General features: G+C 43.8%; 1 protein-coding gene across 7 annotated transcripts in view; it reads right to left on the bottom strand.

The window, feature by feature from the left end:
- The window catches only part of grid2 (glutamate receptor, ionotropic, delta 2), a 299,555-nt gene that overhangs the window by 90,244 nt on the left and 187,124 nt on the right, over nucleotides 1–22,187 (bottom strand). For all 7 annotated transcript variants that reach the window (XR_008695665.1, XM_055511913.1, XM_055511912.1 and 4 more), the window contains 4 exons: nucleotides 19,308–19,361; nucleotides 12,949–13,122; nucleotides 9,497–9,658; nucleotides 7,603–7,722 (listed from right to left, as the gene is read on the bottom strand). Coding sequence is in view for 6 of the 7 variants with exons in the window: in XM_055511913.1 (XP_055367888.1) it covers nucleotides 7,603–7,722; nucleotides 9,497–9,658; nucleotides 12,949–13,122; nucleotides 19,308–19,361 (510 nt within the window). In the remaining variant the exon portion in view is untranslated. The remainder of the gene's footprint in view (nucleotides 1–7,602; nucleotides 7,723–9,496; nucleotides 9,659–12,948; nucleotides 13,123–19,307; nucleotides 19,362–22,187) is intronic.

Raw genomic sequence — 22,187 nt, 5'->3', positions numbered from 1 at the left:
AGCGACTGCTCTGACTCCCATTTCCCAGACCATCATCTCTCTCTCTCTCTCTCGCTCGCTCATTTTGCGCTGCCACCTAAGTAGCGCTGTGTTTACAGGGAGGTCATTAGACCTCCCTCGCCTTCTCATCTCTGCTCATATCAGTCTGCTCAGCCATCCATCAATCCATCCATCTAGCCACTGTAGCAGGAGCAGCCCAAGGACTGACAGCCCACATCATCTCCCTATTCCTTTGTGTACCTCTGTCTATCCATCACTCCGCTTCTGTCCTCATGAATTTTTTATTTATAACTTAAATAAAATCATCACCTGGAGGGCTTGAACACGGCTACTGCTTTGTGTTCCTCTCCTCACTTCCTCCCTGCGCAAGTCCCTCTCATCCTCCCTCCGCTCTGAACCTTTTACTCTTCCCACCATGAAGACATGCCTCCGTGTCTGCATTTGTGCAATAGCTAAAAGAAATGCTGCAAAAACAAAGCCACGGGCAGTGCCTTCATGTCTGAACGTCTTCTGTGTTCACTTCCTGGGCTCCGACTTCCGCCAAGACGTAAACATTGAGTAGTAACTGCAGTTTTCTGACTACTAAAGCACTAATTTAACATTTATTTGACATTTACAAGCGCTACTTCAACTTGCCAGGTATCTTGCAGCGCGAGAAGCAAAGCAGCAACACAAAGGTTTTCATATTGTGCCCCGGCATCACAGATTTGGGACGCTCGCGTCCTCCTTTTCTTTTCAGGTACAGGATTTTTACAGACAATTGCGCACACACTGTTCCAGAAATAGACGAGGGCCAGAATGAACATTTCTGTACGAGTACACACACACACACACACAACACAGCAACACTGCTCTTTCATCTTCCCCTTTTGTGTGTGCTCTCTTTCCACGACAGCCCCGGAGCTTTTACAGAAGCTCGAGAATTATTTAAATGATAAAATACCGCTGAACTTTTCATCGACACAATGGCGGCGTTTCCTCCTAAATCACTACGCCTATCGCTTGCGTTCCTCGCGCTTCGTCACCGCCTGGAACTCAGCCTTGTCTGAGGAACGTGCAGGAGTGACAGAGGGGTCTCTGAGGAGTAGAACTTCTTCTGGCTCGTCTCGGCGCGCAGAGACGCAGCCGAGTGGCTGCCGGGCGAGCGTTTGGAGTTTCCCGTATTGTTTACACAGGGAGTCTTATTGTTTGGCAGCACAATGAGTTTCCCAATGGGGTTAGTGTAACAGCAGGTAATAGTTAAGAATCCTGTATCCCGCTCTGCATTTTTGTATTTGTTTGCCTCCCCCGTTTCCCCACCTCCACGCCTCCGTCTGGGCTTTTTGATTTTGTCGCTTCCGCTCCCAGATGCAGACGTGTGCAGCAAAAACCCAGGAGCTCCCACACTTAAACTGATCCAAGGGCACCAGAGGCGGGTTGTCAGCTTCCATTAGGCTCTGGTGTTGTGTGTTGTGGTCACCCACAATAAAACTTGGTGGTCAGTGCGTGTGTTATGTGTTTTCACTCATGACTGACAACAACCTTCCGGCGAAACCGAATCGCCGGCGTCGACCAGGCTGAAGGAGAAAGTCTGCAAATACTCAAGTATTCATGAGTTCACGGAGGCAAATAAAACAGCGATTGTTTACACCTGCTCCAGCCAGAGAGTGACATGATCAGAGATAAGAGTGAGAGGAATACGTGCAGGAGTGGAAGCGAAGGCCGGGAAACACACTTTTTTTTCTGCTGCGTGACTGGGAGTTGAATGAGAGAATCAGTATCAGTTTGATCTCGGAGTTGCGTAGATCGACTCATGACGACACGGTGGGAAACAGCTCAGCACAACCGCGTGCGCTCCACACTGTGGGGAGGAATCAGGTCCGGACACCGCACGCCTGCCGCCGTCGGGCCGACGCACCTGCTTAAGGACTGAAGGTTTTGATTTCTGGAGGGCGTCCAGAAGCAGCATGTGAGGAAACCAGGGCTCTTTATTCATGGCACTTTTCAAGATGGCCGATAAAGTGGTTTTGTCTGCAACTCCGTCCTCTCCGTTTATGCTCGACTGAAAGAAATGTTCTGCTCTGAACACAAGGAAAAGAAAATGACACTGTATTAACCTTCCCTCCAAACAGAGAACAAGTGCATTTTCCAAATGTCAGAGGCTTATGTTATAATAGGTTCAGTAACCACATGTCAAGCATCGACTGTTACATCATCTATGTAAAGAAAACATCTCGGCGAGGTTTTTCTCTGTTGATTCAGAGCCGGTGCAACAGGGCTGGAGCTGCAACTTGAACCTTTGTGCTGCACGCTGGTCAATGAAAATTAATGAAGGCTCTCCATAGCAAGCAGCCTCCACCGACACTAAGTGTTTTAGTGGAAGCGGAGGTCCTCGAGCTCTTTGAAGGCTCTGAATCCCCTGGGAGGTCAACAGGAACACTCCTGTTCTGGTTCTGGGTCATGACAAGACGATTGTATAGAAAGGAATAAATATTTTGGATGTTACTGATGTGGACTGATCTGCTTCACAGTGTTAAATAAAAAATAATCTAGATTTTAGGAGCTAAATGGATTCTGTAAAACAAACCGATTCAGTCACAGTACTTGAAGAAGACCGAGGAAAGGGACCAGCACAAATGTGTTTGACGTAATGGCTGAGAGGTTGTGAGGGGCTTTGTCCTTTGTTCAGAAGTCTGAATCTCTCCTAAAATAGAATACCGTAGACGCCACGGAGGTAGTTTCAGCACTCATCGCCCCACGCGCCGCCGCCTAAACGCGCTGTCAGGTAACGACGGCGACGCGGAGAGGAGAGACTCTGTGGAGCAGGACAAATCAGTGACACACTCTCTTCTCTCCCTCCTTCGCGTTCCCCCTCTCCCTTTCTCTTATCGAACCTTCCCATCTTTCACTTCCTGCCTCCTCCCTCATTTCCACAATCTCCCACCTGACCTGGAGGTGGGAGCGACACACTGAATAAAGATACATGCAAATCTACCTAATAGAATGGAAAATTGGATGGAAATTGGGATCTTTCCCCTCGGAGATATTGTTTGTGTCACTATCTTTCCACTTCGCACTCTTTGCTTTTTTTTTTTTTTGCTTTTCATTTTTTATTCTTTTTGCCCTGTGATTCTTTTCACCTATCCTACTTTAACTCACTATCCATGTCTTGTTTTTCTGACTCACCTATAGTAATAACATTTCTAATTTCTATCAGACATACCCTGTACCTCCTCTCCGACCTTGTGCTCTTATATCACCCCCTCTCATCATTTTTGCATGCCGCAACCAAAAGAGGTTCAGTAATGGTGTTTTGGAGCACAACAAGAGTTTGAAAATGAAATTCCCCAGATCTCGATCCAATCAAGCATCTGTGGGAAGCGATGGACAAACAAGTCTGATCCATGGAGGCTCCAACTCACAGCTCACAGGACTTGCTGCATCTGCACCTTCAGGGGTTTACGTACAGTAAGTCCATGGCTCAATGCATCGGGCTGTTTTGGCAGCTAACAATATTAGACAGGTGGTCGTAATGTTACACCTGGCCTGTGTCTGTGCCAGATTTGTGTCCTTAATAAATTACACACATTACCAGGGCTGGGATCCAAGTATTAGCTTACGTCTAACAAGATAAAGATGTGTTTAATAAGCACTGTACATAAAAAAAAAAACAAATTGGCATCACTATCCTAAAACTCTACAAGGTAAAACATATTTCCTGCATCACATCAAAAAAGGAAATAAAAATGTAATTGCCATCAAGTTTTAACTCAACTCAATATTGTCTTTGTTCTCGTGGTTATACTGTGGCAGAGAGATAACAGTGTGGAGGAAAAGCTTATTAAAATAAAAAAATGCATCCTAATCTGACATTAAACATTAATGATTAAAAACCATTTAAAAAGCAAAGGTAGAGAAGGTTAAAAGATGATCTCCTCTTTGGAGATATGTGCGCACCAAGACGCAGCAACAGGGTGACAAACAGAAGCTTGGTTTAGATTTGTATTAGATTAAAAAGCTAATTCTTCTTTAGAAAATATTTATATTCCATCTATTTTGACTTTGTTCACCTCCACATGTGAGTGCACTTAGCTGAGAGCAGAGAGGACCCTGAGTTTTTGCTACATATACTGTATATTAATGGGCAAATTAGTCGTCAAGCGGAGCCAAAAAGGGTTAGTTAGCCTTTCAAGACATGTCAAAAGATTTATGCAAATGTGTGTATGGGTTTTGTTGCTTCCATAGCTATGCATCTATTATGTTTATCTGACGGCTCATTAAGTTCAATTGTTGCAAATGTGTAATGCAGTCAAGCTGTTTCTTGCCCAGCAGGGGGTCTGCCGCAGCGCTACGAGTCTGCGAAAGTGATGAAGCGCAATTTATGTGTCAGGTGAGACTGAAGATGGTAATTGAAGGTGACCTCAATTTACAGTAGGACTGCAGTTTGCAGGTCACCGGATGTGGTAAAGGGGCAGAGTCGTTCTCTGTCTCTACCAAAAGATGGAGAATATGTGCTGACGTCAGCGAGGGAAAAGGCCATGAGCGTGTGAGAGAGTAAGTGTGATGACGGTGACTCTATCTTGACCTCAGCTGCTGTTGCCACCTCTTTACAGGATCCCGTAAGGATTAGGTCATACGTCTCTTCTAGCCTCCCTCTTTCTGCTTCATATCTATCAATTTCCATGATTTAGCAGCATGTTAGGATTCCCTGATTCACTCATCACTTCCCTCCCGGCTTAACACACCCTAGTTTATTGTCCTGAATCGAAAATATAAATCTGGCGCCGATTTACCTACAATATGTGAAGTAATTTAGGATGTTACAGACAGCTAACAGAGCAATTACACATGGCAGGTGTGTTGCCTCTGCATAAAAGAGCAGTGGAGTCTGTGATGCCTGCAGATGTATATAGAGAAAGATATAGGCCCTGCATATAGTCACCGAAGGTAATGGAGCACGAAACTAATTCTACCACAGGGTAGCAGTAATATAAAATACATAATATAAAATTATGACCAATCCCAGATGTCTGCTATTACCATTATCACTAGACACCTGTATGCATACTGAATATGTGAAGTGTGATGAGGATAAATGTCATGAAAAAGAATGGACAGCTAAAAAGGGTGAAGGCAGAGTGGAGAAAGGTGAAAATGGAGGCACGTTCACAGACTGAGCCAGTGGCCACACACTCCTCTTTGTACTTGAGCTTTGTGGAGCTTACAGTGTACGCTTTGTTGTATGGGTGATTATCAATACGTGTCCACTTAAAGATCAGCCTCTTTTTGGGTTGTAATGAGTCAAAAGGTCACCACGCTACACCAATCTATTGTTTGTGAATCATTTAAAATGTGATATCTCAGTCAAGCCTTGAGGGAGGTTTTTCAGATTGACAGTAAATGTTCACTTGGACTCAAGGGTGAACTGATTAGATCTTATAGGTCAAGGTTAACCCCAGTCAAGCCTTGTAAAACTGAAATCAGTGGAATGAGTATGAACTTATTAAAGACACACACACACACACACACACACACACACACACACACACACACACACACACACACACACACACACACACACACACACACACACACACACAGTGTTTAGAGACATAGCCTGTGTAATGCTGATTACTTACAGTACAGTACTGCTGCACCATTGTATATTTTGTACATGACAGAATTCAATAAAGATGTTCATGGAAAATGCAGAAACACAGAGAGGAAAAAAGGAAGACAAATGGGAATTGGGAGAAGTTCTGAGAAAAACAATTTAATTAAGGTAAGATGGGAAAACAAAGACCGTAAAAGCTTGGCCGTGTGCCTGCCATTCATAAAACTTTTAGCAGGGACAATATAGAAGACGGTCAGAGGAGACATACTGTAACAGTGGGGAAGAAGAGCAAGTTCAGAAAGAAAGTTCATGCTGAGGAATATTCTCAGCAGAATTAATTGACAAAGTTAATAACACAATTAAAGGAACACGAATGCTGTTAACGATGTGGTATATACCCACACATACTCAGCATCCCAGTGGTCATGTAGTTTGGCTCTTAGGAGACACAGAAATCACATATCTTTGATCTTTGACAGTGAATATAAAAAATACTTGGTGGAGCTCATTTCCATATTTTTCCATATTAAACCAGATTTTTTTATAAGACATCTGTGTCCTGGAAGTATGAGGGTACAGAAGAAATACTTAATATGCCGTGAAAGCTAATGCTCATGGTGAGGGGATGATGTGGCCAGGGGGAGTGAATGATGATCTATAATTCATTCACAAAAATAACCAAAGTTAATTTAATCTGGTTCAAGAATTAGACGTGCTCTTCTAGGAAGGTTTCACAGTCAGGTAAAAGCCTGAAACACATGGTCTGAACACGCTACACATGCAGTAATTACAGAATAAATGTTGGTGGCATGTGGCTGGTGGGAACGTAAAATACTGAGCCAAGCTGGACTTTATTCTTGTTAAGTGCTACTGGGAAAAACCAAACGCGCACCGAGCCCTGAGTGAGGGAACGCTACAAGTGAACATCAGCAGGCGGGCGCCTCAGAGAAGCTCGTTACACTCCTTTGATTCCACGTATTAAATGAATTAAATCCTATGTCAGACCAACAAATGTTGAGAGAAATACGGCAGAACAAGTGTCTTAATTCCCTCAGAAGTAATTATGCTCTCAGATTAGGGAATTGTGCATTAATGTAATTATACTGTGCTTTAAAGATTAATGTTGTCTGTGATGGCATGCTGCGTTACGTCGGTGTCGCACCACATTATCTCTAATCACAGCTCGCGATCTGCAGAGGATCCGCTCTGGTGTGGAGGACCGACACATTGTGTGCATTTGTGTGCTGCGGAGCACGTGTTGCACTATTCCATCCGTCCAGGTCGCAGTCGTTCACACTCACACCTACAGTACGAGTCCCGTTTAGAGCCTCAAATTAGCTGCAAAAGATAAAGCATCGCGGGCCTTGGGTGTAAAAATATTAAAAAATACTGCAAGGAAACCTACTGTATGGTGCACAACACTGACTGCAGCATTAAAAGCTATTAAAGCACATGCGCGCACACAAACACATGTAGAATTGTTAAGCAAACACTATGTTTATGCATGCCTGTTAGGAAAAGGGATGCCTTTCATGAGGTGTTTAAAAATTCATTACGCATGCATCATTACTAAATACCACTCTAAAATGCTTCTAATTAATCCAATAAACAGCAGGCTTAGTAAAAGAGGTGACGCTGCATCCTACTGGGGCCCAGAAATACATAAAAAAAACATTATAAATGAACAAGGAGCCGAACACGGGAAGACAATGCACTGTAGATGCTGCTGTGAATTAAGCGAGAGGTGAATAATTGAAAGACGCCCATGATGCAAAGTGTGGCGTCTTCGTTCTGCTTTAGGGGCACAGATGAATCCAGGAAGGTATCAGGTCTGTACTTTGTTACTGGGCCACCTGAATTCAAGATGAGTGTAATGCAGAGAGCAGGTGCAGTGAAATTCCCTGTTAAACCCAGGATTTATGTAAATCCACCTGACGCGTTACGGCAGAAATGATCCCCCCGTCGCTCCCGGTCGCCCACTTAACGTGGCTCCTGTTTTGACAACTTACCCTGCTGACTCCTCGTCCCCGGTCTTCTCCGTAATTTGTTCCCAGGATTTCGAAGAAGATGTTGGGATTAGTGCCGTTGTCGGTGAACTCCAGGAAACTGGTGAGGCCACTTACTCCAAACTGTAACGACAAGAGGAAGCTTTTAATCTGTGCTAAATGCGCTTAACTGTCATAGTCATCATCAGCCCTATGACATGACTGCACCTGCACAGAGACAAGTCTCTAGTGAATGCAGAGGTGCTTTTACTCCCAAGAACACAACAATGGTGTCACTGCCCGACGCTTGCCCTGCCTCTTGGCAGCGTGACCTGCCAGCGGACGCGACGCCGCAGCCGCTTCAGGGCAGGAGAGGTGTTATTCCTACTAGCTAATATCAATCATGCTTGGTGAGTGTGTACAGCATGTGTGCGCTCACCAGAATTGTGGCCTTTGCAGTTGCACTAGGTCTATTATCAATTAGCCGGGCGACGCTAAGGTCGCGCTACAGCCTCTGACCACAGGGCTGTGACGTGAACTGCACCGTGGCGGTTTTTCCTGCTGCGTTTTATTCCTCGTCCTGTCTGTCAACCAGCACCGAACAACACCATCAACGGAGCTCCTCATCACCAGCTGCTAATTGGTATTTATCATTACCATAATGGCCCCACATACCAAAAGGATGATTAAGCAGCGAGCGAAACGCGGGACGTGACGGCGGGCTGTTGAACGCAGCTCTATTACTGCTCAGGGCTCTTGAGCTCGGCTCTGTTGAGACAGACATCAGGGTTGGGTGAACAGCCGGCGCTCGCTGCTCAAAGTGTTGCCAAACCCCAGTCTGATCTCAAGGTGAAACGCAGAGATAGATATGAAAGCCATTGCGCCGCATTTATTATTGTCTGACACTAATCCTAAATTAGCATTTCACTTGGCTTCATCATCCAGTCAAACCGCTGTCCCTGGAGTAATTTTTATTGATATCAAAACACAGGGCATTGATCCAATTGCATTTTACTGTGATGAAAGTGTTGCCAAAACCCAGCCTGAAACTCAAGGTGAAATGCAGAGATTCAGAAAAAAAAAAAGAAAAATCACAGCTGCAGGATAAAAACCTCCATTTCCCAAAAGTCAGCTATTCAAAAAAACTTGCATATTGATAGATGTGTTTTTAAAGGTGTGCATTCATTTGAATTCCTGAGTACTTGGTAATGAAGTCTAGTCAGCATAGACGGGAACTTGGAAACTTTCTCTCAAAGCAATGAACAACAATTGGATTTTCATGTCATAAGAACAATAGAAAAAGCAGCAGACACATTTAGAGCCTCTTCCATGTCACTCTTCATCCCTGGAGGGGGTTTTGTCATGCCAAGCGATGGCATTGAATAAATGTATTTAGCAGTGACGGCATCGTGCGGTAAAAACTGAGTGTCGCAGCGAAGGAACAAGAGTGGCTGGTCTCCAAAATATCGAGTAATGAGCGCGGTGTCTTGAAATGCAAATGCGTGCTCCCTAAATGAAAAGTGCAAGATATGCGTTTCCCAAATGCTAAAAGAAACACAAGGCGCGGCTAAAAATGGAAACACTGAAGTTACACTTGAATGTTGTATTTGCGTTATGAGCGCATATATTTGGTTTCAACTGTAACCAAACCCCAAACCCAGATGATGTTTTCTGCTGCAAACCAAGACTTGGAATATTAAAAATAATACTCAGCAGCCTCATGACTCACACACACACACACACACACACACACACACACACACACACACACACACACACACACACACACACACACACACACACACACACACACACACACACACACACACACACACACACTGTTTAACATGCAGGTCCACCTACCGCATCCTACTAACCGCATGACATAGTCAGTATTCATGCATTCTGCATGCTTTACCTTCTTGACGGTATCCAGCATGCTCTTGCCTCCCTGCCACGGCTTGGAGTTCTTCCTGATGCAGCTCAGACTGGCCATGCTGTGCCACTTCCTGTCCTCCAGCTTCCTGTGGAAGGTGTTGGCCAGCAGCAGCACGGTGTCGTAGATGTAGCGGTTGGTGATCTGGGGAGAGGAGAGACGGGTAAGCGAACAATCGCACTCGCTGGGAACACTTCAAGGAGGAATTACAGTTGCTCGACCTGTAAGGAGGAAATCACAGTATTACAAGATTCAAAAGAGCAATTTCATGCAATCATATCCCATGTCCCGTTTCTGAAGAAGAGCTGCCTCTGTGCCTTCGTGGCCTCCTTCGTTCTGCAGAGCATTGCTTTAACATGTGCAATCGAGACTAAACACTAAGAATCACGTTAATTACTCTGACTTTATTCAGCGTGTGATTGACTGCGACTCATTGTGTGATTCACCAAGTCTCTGTGATAATGAGAATCTAATAAATAGAACGATCTGATTTGGAAACCCATTTTTCCTAAATTATTATTTCATTATCTTAAAATTATTTTAACATCATTTATCTGACGAAATCTTTGTTGAGCACTTGGTTGACTGGTTCTTAAGGCTGAACCCTGGACTCTGCTCAGCTAATGGTTTTCACTGGCCACTGTCAGCTCCACTCGGCCAGACTGGCACCAACCCGGTCCAACTCGCTCTGACCAAGTTCAGTGCAGCTAACTTACTCCATTCACTTTCTCCCAAACTATTTTCCCCTTCGTGTTTGTTTTCCACTTGCAGCCTTTGTCTATCTTTCTGATTCCCTGTGCCTATTGCTTTGCCACTGAAAATTAAAGTGAAAATTCACTGGTCTATGGGGAACTTGAATGATCACTGGGTTCTGCACTCCAAGCAAGCATTATATGAGCCTGTGTGTATGTGTGTGTCTGTGTGGTCAGCCTGAGTTGAAGTGCTTCAGTGCAGTGTGAAATTGGGCTTCTGGGCCACTATCTGACCACTGAGCTGATCTGCTTCCTCTGTCTGTCTTTTTATTTCTCTCTCATCCCTCGTTTCCTCTCTCGCTCTCAAATTCATCCCCAAAAGAGAGAAGAAAAAGCACACACATACAGGACGTCATACAAACATGAACATGTTTGTATGTACAAACATGAACATGTTTGTATGTACAGCTTGATTTTTCTAAGAACTATTTGTTTTTACTGCTGTTATCAGTTCAAAAATTACCTAATTATTTGTCACTAAAAAAAATAACAGCAAAGAAAACCTCATTTTTCAGGGGCAGGGCTGAATAGAGGGAATACTAATGGTTTATCATGCTGCAGTGAGAGGCGACGGCCTATCGTAACCCCACTTTCTGCGCTGAAAGACTTGAGGAAGCAAGCGTTGTAGGGAAAGAGAGACTTTCTATCATGAGACACACTATCAGGGGACCACCTCCTGTTCGCCAGCGCAGGAGGAAGACCCCATCATCAGGCCTCATGCTACAGTAAGTTGGAGAATTGAGTCCGTTGGCAGAGATGCAGTATGTTGCTCACACAACCCAACCATGACCTTGGTCCACTCCAATTCCAACACGCTTTATCCACATCGGTTTGTCAGATTACCTTTAGGATTGTTAGATGGATGATACAAGGTGTGATAGTAGCTGTACAGTAATACTGTCACCCACCAATAAGATTTTGCTTAGGCTACATTGGAGAAAGATTGTGTCCATTTTTACCAACTGCATTTGTTTCCATTACATTTGTAATAAAGATTAAGGCCCCCTTTATTGATCTCGCTGGGGACATTGTGGTTGGACTGCTGCCAGACTGGAGATGACAGGTTTTGGTGTGGTGCCCAAGGACATGTAGGCAGGAGGACCTAGGATTCAGACCAGTGACCCTGTGAAAGCACTGCGTTATCAACTGAGCCACTGCCACCCTCTACCTTCTGTGGTCTGCAGTAACCTGTATGTCCTACATTAATATTCAACCATGTTTCATGCATGCAGCTCAACCAGTGTTTTGCCACCAACTTCATCATTTACACACAATGGTGATGATGTACATGGAGAAAGATGGTGGGCAATTTCTGTAGTAGACCCACTGTCTGACTCCCAAAGCAGCAGAGGTTTCCCTAAAAGTGAAGTTTTAGCCCAACTTGATTTTGAATAAGCACACTATCAACACCAGCCATTTTGTCTGGTGTTGAAGATTTTCTTTCCTTAGTACGCTGATAAGTGCAGTTTAGAGAAAAAGTATCATTGGAAATTTGTAAAAAAGAAAGAAATGTTTCTTTCATAATTTTTTTACTCATTTGTTTTGTAAATATCCCAGTGATTTCTAGTTTTCATTACTGGTGCAGCACTGAACTCTAAGGACCAAAAAGTGAGATAAACTCCACATCCATGCCACATTTTTATATTGTATTTCAACTTTCATCAAATGTGTTTCCCCTGGGGTCTTGCACTTCCATATAAATCAACAGAACATTAATTCAATTTCATTTTTTTATCTTGACACATAAATAAGAGCTTTTTCCTTTTTCTCCGCTCTATTTGGTGGCAGCTTGATGACTCGCGTATACACAAACAGGGCTAATAATTGCATACATATTGCCACCCTGAGGGATATATAAAGAAACACTAAGTAAAGAAAGTATGTGAATGTGAAAGTAAAGAACAAACTGTCAGTGCATTTCCATGACAGCACAAAAGAAAAGATGAATTGTGGGGTCTCAGATAAACACACATATGGGCAAATGCTAGCTTCCCCCAAATGATGGATGTTCCAGGTGCAATGTCCTGCAGGCACATGCTGCAACAATGTCAAACAAGCCTGGTTTAATAAAAACATCTGCATCAGGAGATGTGTTGGGAGCAGATTTAAAAGATGTAAATGGATCAACTCCAGAAGTGACATGCTACAAAAGTATGAAGTTACGCATATTTTCCAAACCTAAATCCAAGCTCTCCACTTTGTTTCCATACAATGATTTTGATTACAGGTTTGCTTTTATTGATGGCAACATTGTTTTGACTGACTATGCACATATTCCAGTGCACAGCACATCCCTTTTGACTTCACATAGAAAAATGACTGAATTACATTTCACAGTAATGTTTATGTGGACGAGGATCAGGCAGAGGCATTAATGCTTAATGAGCCTATTAATTGCCCTGGAAACCAGCTCAGACCAGGTGCTGATAAGCAGCATGAGCCAAGCTATTCTCAGTTACTCTGGAATAGATTTTGAATAAGTAAAAGGCATTCTTTAGGTGTCTACTGCTAATTAGGCTTCATTTATACGAACAAAATAAACACTTATCCACACATACAGTTTTTCACTGATCATCTCAGGCACTTTTTATAAACATATTTATTTTCATTATCAAAATAAAGCTTGTGCGTCTGCTAAAAGTCACTGACATCACTTACAGACACGTCACCAAAGCAACTCACCTCCAACTGCTGAGCCTTGGGGTTTTTCGGGTCGCACAGGGAAGTGTTAATACGGTGGTTGTGTTTGACACAGCGCTGAGTCGTGTTCTGGGGCATGGGGAACGTCTGGCGCACCAATGTCAGGCGGCCAATTGACTTCATAACCAAGTCCTGCAAGTCGTAGTCCGAGATCTCCTGAGAGCGTGAAAGAGAAGTGGGGGAGGGGGGAGGATGGGGGAAGGAATACGCGGGGAAAGAGAGAGATGAGTAAAAAGAAGGAAATAGTTATCAACCAATCTATGGTGTTCTTGTTTTTTGTTGCAGGAGGCCTTCGACCAACAAAAGAGCAAACTCAATGGAAAATGTCTAAAAAGAAACTCTACAGAGACTCCTGTGAAACAGTTTTTAAATGTTATGTCTTCTTTTATGCCACTACACTGTAGAGAAAACCCCGTGTTTACATCTGCAAAATTAATTATTGAATATGAAAGGTGCATGTCAGCAGATGGAGCAGAGGAAGATGTCTGCCTGTATGTGCACACATGCTCTGTGTTCTCTCAGTGTGCGCGCACAGCTTTGCACGTACACTGCATGTCCTTGCAAAACCTTGGGGGAGGAATCACTGCTAATTTTAGCCATAGGACAAAATCTCTCTCTGCCTCTTTCCATCCATAGATCTCATCCATCCTCTGCGAGTGCACGGGGTCGTGTGGTGATGAGATGAGAGCTGACGTTTATCGTCCCTGGTGTAGGTAACGCTGCCACACACTGAGACGGCTCAGCTTTGTGTGTGTGTGTGTGTGTGCGTGTGTGTGTGTGGCAGTGCTTTTGCGCATGCTCAGTTTTGTCATCTGATTATGCATAAATCTCTATGTTTATGAGATTTGGTTTATGCCTAAAAATCATGCAAAAGGCAACTCTCTTTGCAGGGTAGAACTCGGGAATAGTAGATATTCTGTACACAAGCCGGCTTTAGTAGATAACAGGTAATATTACAGGTGCTGCTGGTTCACTGACTAATGTGTAATTATTCACAAGGCTCGCGAGTCATCAAAGGACGTGATCAGTGCTGATCAGAAGTGGTATTACACAGGCGTCATCACTATCTTTGTATTAATTAGGCTGATGCGATATAGCTGATATGGCCCTAATTTTATACACACACTTGCTTTGAAGTTGTAAAGCTCTAAGATGCAAACTGACAGTTAATTTCAAAGACGTAGCCTCAACGATTTTTTTTTCCTCTGGTGTCAAATTTAATTAGATGTTCCTGTGATATGGTAAATGATTTCTGGATTTACAGACAGTTTAAATCATTAACATGAATGTGAATTCATGTGTTGAAAAAGAATTGAAATAATTGACCAGGTTTAACCTTGTATGATTGCCCTGTGCTCTGTAGACTCTACTTTCTAAGCAGTGCGAGTTTGAAATCTATTTCCAGGCTTTTGGGGGCTAAAACGTGACACAAATCTCAAACAGTTGCCTACACAAAAACCCTGAGGGGCCACTGAAATACAAAGCCAACAAAAAAAGATGCAGGGCAGAGAGAAAATGCAAAAAAATAAAAAAAAATCTGCTAAAATAGCAGATATGTGGGCCAAAAGAGAATTAAGATTCATAGCGGGCAGTCAAGGGCATGCAAAATAAAAAAAAGAGAAATCGACAGGCAAGAATTATCCAGAGTGACCCACTCAAAGGATCAAACTCAAGCACAGATGCACCGATGCACCAGCGCGCACGCATTCAAAACACACAGGAAGCGAAAAGGAAGAGATCATTTTGAGATTTGTCTTCCCAACAGGCATTTGTCCATTTCGCTTCCTTTGTCATGTTCTGTTGGCTTCTTTGTTTCTGTCTCTCTGGGGACAAACCAAGCAGACTTCACCCAGTGTGACTCTCAGTGGTGGCAGGCTCTAAACGCTGTTAGCCTTTTAACGGCTGAGACTAAATGAATGTGACACATAGATACACACAGAGAAACACATTCAATCACACATGCCCTCATGCACAGGACATCACAGATCCTGGCGCAGGGTTGACATTGATATTAATAAATGGCTAAATCATTGCGTTTGACCTCTAAATCAAGCATCAAACAATTATTGCTGAATGGCCTATTAACAGCTTGGGAAAGTCGCACCTCTCACACTCGCTGAGCATCATATCTACCTGGCTTTCAACACATTCAATCATTCACTGCTACTTTTACTGTTAATAGCAAGCGTCCCCATGAACCCAAACACACCTTGTAGCAGGAAAATCCATTAGAAATCATTGAGTCCTGCGGATGTTTGAGCTGCAGCCAAATGTTCACCGAGTCCAACTAGCCACAATCAGAAGCTCTGGGTGAGTTGTAACCAGCAGAACAGCCCGCAGCTCACATTCGGTGTGAATCATGACTTGTTTACTCCATAAAGTTTGGTTTTAGTCTGCAGGCATCCCCCATCAACCTCAACCCTTCACCAATCTCTCCTTTCCTCTCTTCCCCGACAGCAACAAATCCTAGTCTTTAGTATTTTATTTGAAGATGAGATTCAAACAAAAACCATAGGCCTCATCCTCAAATCCCCCTGGCGTTTGTTCCATGACCTCTACACCTTGTCCTCTTCTCTTGCTCCCCTTGACCCCTCCCTCTCCTTTTATCCCCTGGAGACATCAAATCCCTCCTTCGATCTCCTTATCAGCAGATGAGGAGAAAGAGACTGCTCTTTGTACTCCTCTGCTCAACCTCTCCATCACCTCTTCTCTGTGTCAAATCATTGACCTTGAGCTTTCATCTAATTCAAAAGTTAAAAGATTTGAAAAAGAAAACAACAGAAAAATTCCCCCAAAAATGGTTCAAATGCAGAGCAGAGAAACAACAGTAAGATGATCACAGGATCAGAGCATGTCACAAAACAAAACTGCCAAATTAACATTAAATGTATAAAAAACTCTGAATGAGTGAAATTGATTCCCAGACCATGTAGGGAAAAAATAAATATCAGTGTCACACTTGCATAGAACAAAGCATAAAATATCCAAGAGCTCTGGGGGAATCGTTTAGCAACAACAGTTGTAGCCGCACAGCTGTCAACTCGTCCTCCCTCAGAAAACAGTCCTGTAGCTGTAAATCCGAAGCTTCTTCAACTTACCTAATGTTAAATTACTGTCACTTTGTAACTTCAGTATATTTCCAAAGACAATGAAGGACATTGGTGACACATATTTTTTGAAGCACAAAAGGAGGATTTCATTATCCAAAGTTCTGCAGAATCCCTCGATTATATTCAGAGCACAACAACTCCTAAGAAATTAGGCTAAAGTCAGAGAAAAAACCATTTTGTCTCATCTCATTGTCATGCACTTGTTTTCTCAAGAGACAAAAAGTCAATAATAAGAAATGATGGCAACAGGGCGTATAAGGAAGACCAGGAAAGAACTTCTGAACAGTCCAGTCCACAGCGGTGTTGTTCTCGAAACTTAAGAGAAAGAAAATGCAAAGCCATGTGAATCCCCTTCATTTCTCCTCCTCATCCTCTCATCCCAGGCAGAGCGAAGGAGACGGGGAGAGGAGGGATGATCAATTATGAACTGTGAACTCCCCCTCGGTGGGGCTGTCTGACTGCTGGCTGTAGATAAAGCAGAGTTATGACAACCATACTGTACCCCCTCATCCATAATAAACCACAGGGAGTGAGCGCGCTCACACACAGGAATATTCATTCTCCAAAGGACCAGCGCGAGAAGACTTTCCGTATGACAAAACACTGTAGACGCTCATCCATTTCAAACACTTCACATGCTGAGGCCCGTGCAAGGAGGGATGTAGGACTGTGTTTACATCAGGACAAGATGGAACTCAATTCCAATCTTGATAAGCTGAATTAGGCCTTTAAATCATTTTTATTATATGAGGCATTTATTATTTTTAGTAGAGTAAGAAGAGAGGGAGAGAGAGATTTCCAAAGCAAGTGTAGAAGGCCCTCAAGCATCGTTTCCTCATGACTGATTTAACTGGCTTAGCACAACATAACATGTGTAATTTGACTTGATTCTTGCACTTTAATTTCTTCATCACAACGCCACTACAGTTTATTTTGTCCAAAAGACAGTAAAGTTCCAAGAACTTGACAGAATAGTGGTCAAGGGAAAAAACTGAAACATCATGGACAAAAATGTAGAGGGCAGAGTTAATTTTAAAAACAGAATTAGGTACAAACAAAATTAGCTTCTCCTAACACCCAGTTAGCTAATGTAGCTAATAGCGCACCTGTTCCTACTTCCTGGTTATTGACGTCCAGCAGATAAAAGCAGGCTCAGCTTCTTCGTGGGGGCAGTTGTTGCGCTGCATTATGTAGCACAGAGATGTGAGGGACAAGCGAACCGTGTATTCAGGTGCCACAGCGGTACTCCTTAGCTAAGAGCTTCTGATTAGCTGAGCACACCTGAGCCAGCTAATCAACAGTGGGCAGGGCTTTGGGCCAGGGTGAATTCAAACAAATGGGGGGAATCGTCATGGGTTTACTACCCATCTTCTGTACAAGGCCAATTCTCTATGTTTGTGCCAGCATGCGACGCACAGAGGTGATTGGGAGGGGACACCTTGCCCAGAGCGCTAGAGGTAAAACACATCTATGTAAAAACACTCTGACCTTGCTGACAAGGGTTTGAAGGGAATGTCCGCTAGGAGAAGCTGGATACGTCCACAGCTTCCTTGTTCTGCCCAGTCCCAGTCTGATTTCTCGTTGGATTCTCTTCGCAGTTGCCCGCTACTGTAAGTGACGGCTTGAACTGCGGTGTGAGGTTCGTATGAGAAGCAGGGGAGCGTGATACAGAGCCTGAGAGCATCATGACAAAAACATGACGCGCCTTTAGTCTAACGGAGCTGAAGCAGTGTTCACGTCAGAGCCCATCATTACTTCTGCCTTGTTCCCTAACTAGGAGTGGTCACTTTACACCTCCCTAATGTAATGAGTCAACTACTGTGCAAGTACTGTAAAAAGCAGCTCTTATCACTGACTCAGCCTGAAATGAGCGTGAATAAATATGTGCACCTGTACTTCACGCATTTCTCTAATAACTGCAAGGAAACATTCACTTCAGTGACATTGGGCTGTTGTTGAAAGATTAACAGCTGAAGGACAGAACGCATTTGATCAAAGACAGCAGGTATAAAGTATTACAGGCTACACGCTGCTAGACATACACGCAGGCTAAAGAATGACACGCTAAGCCTCCCAGGAAGCAGGCAGCTGCCAGGAAGCCTGAGGAGTGAGGAGACAATACCAGATGCCTGACTGGATAAAACAGCAGCATGAAGACGTGAGATGAGCCTACCCGGCAACCAGTCAGGTAACGATGCCCTTCGTCACTGAACTGTGACAAACTGGTCAAAGTTTCACATGCTCCATTTCAAAACTAAGTTTATTATAGGAGGCAGCTTTATTTATCTTAACAGGTTCCCTGTGCTGTGAGTACAGTTTTACTTTGCACAAGTAGTAAAAGTGGAGAAAAGGCAAAACACGGAGAGGTTGACTAAGATCCTTGTAACCTGGCATCCATATCAAATAAAGCAGGACTGCTGAGACATGCAGCATTTAGTAACATTGTTCAAGTCACAGACTTTAAAATCACCGAACAGAAGGAAACGAGAATGCAGAATATCCCACAGCACCAGACTGTCCCCCGTTTGATGCCAGATTAGTTTGCCTTTACCATCGCTACAGTGCTCTTCCTGCAGAACGTTTGCTTGTGTACATATGATTGTGTTGCACACTTGCTCATGTGTGAGTATGTGACAGCTTGGACCCCCCACTGTGCCCTGTCAGTTAACTGTAGTGCCAAGACCTGTCCACCTCCTCCAGACACACTGTAAAGACTGAAGCACATGCACATGTACTCTATCTGTCCTTGATGGCTTCTAAACACACGTCATGTATTTTTCTAATCATTTTGTGGTTGTGAACATGGACAAAGGCCAAAACCCTTTAACTCTGAGCACTCGGAGAGCAACAGTGTGGACCATCGGTACTCATTCTCGGTCTTAATCCCCAAAAAGCCCCTGGAATTTCATTAGTGATATTGGATTTGAACAACCAAACAAATCTTTATTCCTCCAAGGTCACCGCTGTCATCGTTGTAAGTGAATACCTACAGTGGCTTTACAGTAAGTTAAAGGGATATCATGAAAATCTTTACTGGATTCTTGCCTGTGTGTCACAGCGGGAGCCAAAATAAACAACACTGTCCTTGGTCACTAGGCTTTGAGTCTTAATGGATAAAGCAACGAGACAGTCGACAACTTTGAAGCCCCTCTTTGTTCTTCAAACATCCAAAACAAGGACAGGATTAGAAGGAATCACTGAACAATACGGTGAAGTTTTTATTACACTCACCTCATTAATGAGGATCCAGTGACAATCAAAGGCCACCAGGTTGGTCTCCACCACCTGCAAATACAAAATACACAGTTCAGAACAGAGAACATCTGTGGTACAGTATGAGAGAAATACAATTTCACAGACATTGAAGCACTGGTCAAAACAATCGCAAAAAAAGTAAATAAGTAAAAAAAAAGAAATGTAAATTTAAAAAAAGATGCCCTTTAAAGATATTCTCCAGCTTGAATAATGTGATTCTTGGTATCCGGAGACATCTGAAGTGTGAATGTTACCGAGAAGGAACATTATGGAAATGTGCGATGCTGAAACCCAGTGTGAAGCTCGGCATAAGTAATTTGAGAAATCTCGAATCAAAGGTGCTCAAGGTATCTGTCAAACATCTTATCAAGCGCATGCAAATGTGGCAAAGCTTTCATTTGTGTGTGTCTGTGAGAAAACTCCCAGTCTTCCACATAAACACACTCAGAAATATCAACATTAGAGGCGCTCACACTAATTTACACAGATGAGACATTCCCACCTTTCTGTGTTAAACTCTCTGTCCTGCTCCCCGATTCTAAACCTAAACCTAATTCTAACCTTAAAGTCCAAACAACCCTTTGAAGTCGTGAGGACGAGCCGAATGGGCCTCGCAGATCAAACACGTCCACACAAACAGGTGGATGACGAGCAGATACCAAAAACACCTGTCAGGGCCGTTTAAGTCAACAGGGCCTTTGCTTTTCTGAGACACTAACATACTTTCGCATCCCTTTATTCAAACCCAGGATTCAAACCTATGTCCTTCAACCTCTGAGTCACTGTGCGAACCACTACACCACCTCTTCACAACCATTCCAACGAATAGCACCTGATCAGTGTCATCTACCCTGGAACAAGCACGAGGGTTCACTCTTGTCACCTTGACTTCGACTTTCTTGCGGCAGAAAGCCTCCTTTCTCATATTTCTTCTCCCCCACCCACTCGTTTCATTTCGCTCTCTTATCGTTGCCGCTAGCTGCCTCACCTCTCATCCCATCATCTCCGCTCATCTTTAATTGCTCTCTTCTCACTATCTGAAAGCTCCTGCTCCCCTTCTTCTTCTCCCTCTGCCCTCCCCCACCACTTGGTGTAAAAATACTGTGCCACTCATATATCATTAGCAATAATTGTCTAGGTGACTGTAGCGCCGTGTGTCATAAAACACTTTTTAGCCGTAAACAAAAGGCAACAGCTGGAGAGGGCAATGGAGCGTGGCTAATAGTGGTTTAATCTCCCAGAGTCTCCATAAAACTTCATCATTATAACACGGACAGATGCCGTAAAGCGCTCGGCCTGCAGGAAACATAGCTGCAACACAGACGGGGTGAAACGCAGGACGGAGAACAGTGGGGACGGATGAGTTGAACAGAAAAATGAAGTCCTTTGTCATAATTTTCTCTCCAGTCAGCATCTCTGTCCCACTGTCAAGTTACTCATTCCCTTTGTCCATTATTGCTGTATTTGTCTCTTTATATTAGAGCATAAACAGAAACCATGCAGAGTGGAGGAGGGAGAGGAGACGACTGAGGCTCAGGAAGTTGCACCTGTTGGTTCTTCTCCCCGTTCCCCTCCCATGGTGCTCATTAGTGAGTTTAAACGCTACTCGCATGGGACGAAACTCTATGACATGAAAATGCGGCATAGAAAGTGTGCGCTCCCTAATCTGTGAATGCAATTGGGCATGTGAAATAATGTAAATATGTACCGTACAGTATAAGTCCTTGTTTGTCTGCAAGTGCCACTGGGTGCAAGTGTTTCCACTTCTCCCATTGTGGCTTCCCTCTGGCAGCCATCTGGACAGATGTTCCAGGCTAATTAGGGAAAGGGCAGGCTCCTAACGCGAGAAACGAGTCCTCTGGGTTCGGAAATGTTCGATACGCTCGCTCTCTAACACTCGCACACGAGCACAAGCCAGACGCAGTGACCAAAAAAATACTGCTGCTAACATTCAGAGCTGTCTTGTTTGTCTGCATGTGTGTGTGTGTGTGTGTGTACAAACACACAAACTAACAAGCTACAGGCTTGTTAACAACTCAATGCCAACATGGCAGGCAGGTGGGAGTCACCTGGGCACTTCTCCCATAAAGCTGCCACAGAAACTCCCCTGACCTCTGACCCGCTCTGCAAAACCCTTATTTCTTCTTCAGTTCTCCACCTCCGAAGTCAGAAGATTACACAAACACCGGCTTTGTGGTCTGGGACAAAATCAATCAGCGCGTGTCAATAGTAAGCCTTTCCTCAAAGTGCGAGCGCACACAGCGAGACCCGAAGCAAGACTGCAACGCTGTAGCGCTGCATCCTGGAGCCGTGTGCGTTTCATTGGGCGGCTGCGATAAAGCCAAAGACCATTTTGATCCTGTAATGACCTCCGTCTGCCTGTCACTCCTGAAGGAGTCCAACTAAGAGGAGATCATTGATTCTGGCAAATGGCTGCTGTTGCCTGACATGCGGAGTCAAGGTTTGCTGCTCATACCAAGGCCAGTGTTCAGCAGATACTGTACCACACACACATCATCCCTACAAACACACGGCCAGACGACTAAATACCTGCAGACACAGTTATTTACAAGTATCCACTTTTTTGTGTTTACATATTTTGTGTATTTAACCGCAGCAAGATACAAACTATTATTGCATAAGCAGACATTGCCTAAGTGCATCGTGGGGGAACCATGAGGAGAAAGAGTGGGCGTTTCTATTGAATAAAGTGCTCTAAATTGAAAATTAGTTGTGTAATTTAATTTCATGCACTATTTGTGATCAAATCAAGCAAATAGCCTACAGCCCACCCTCTAAAATAAGCATATCCAGGCTTCACACTTAAACATGCAAGCAGGAGCTGTGAAAGTACAG

The sequence above is a fragment of the Betta splendens genome, chromosome 9, assembly GCF_900634795.4.
Source record: "Betta splendens chromosome 9, fBetSpl5.4, whole genome shotgun sequence".
NCBI lineage: Eukaryota > Metazoa > Chordata > Actinopteri > Anabantiformes > Osphronemidae > Betta > Betta splendens.
This window is presented reverse-complemented; position numbering and strand designations above follow the sequence as displayed.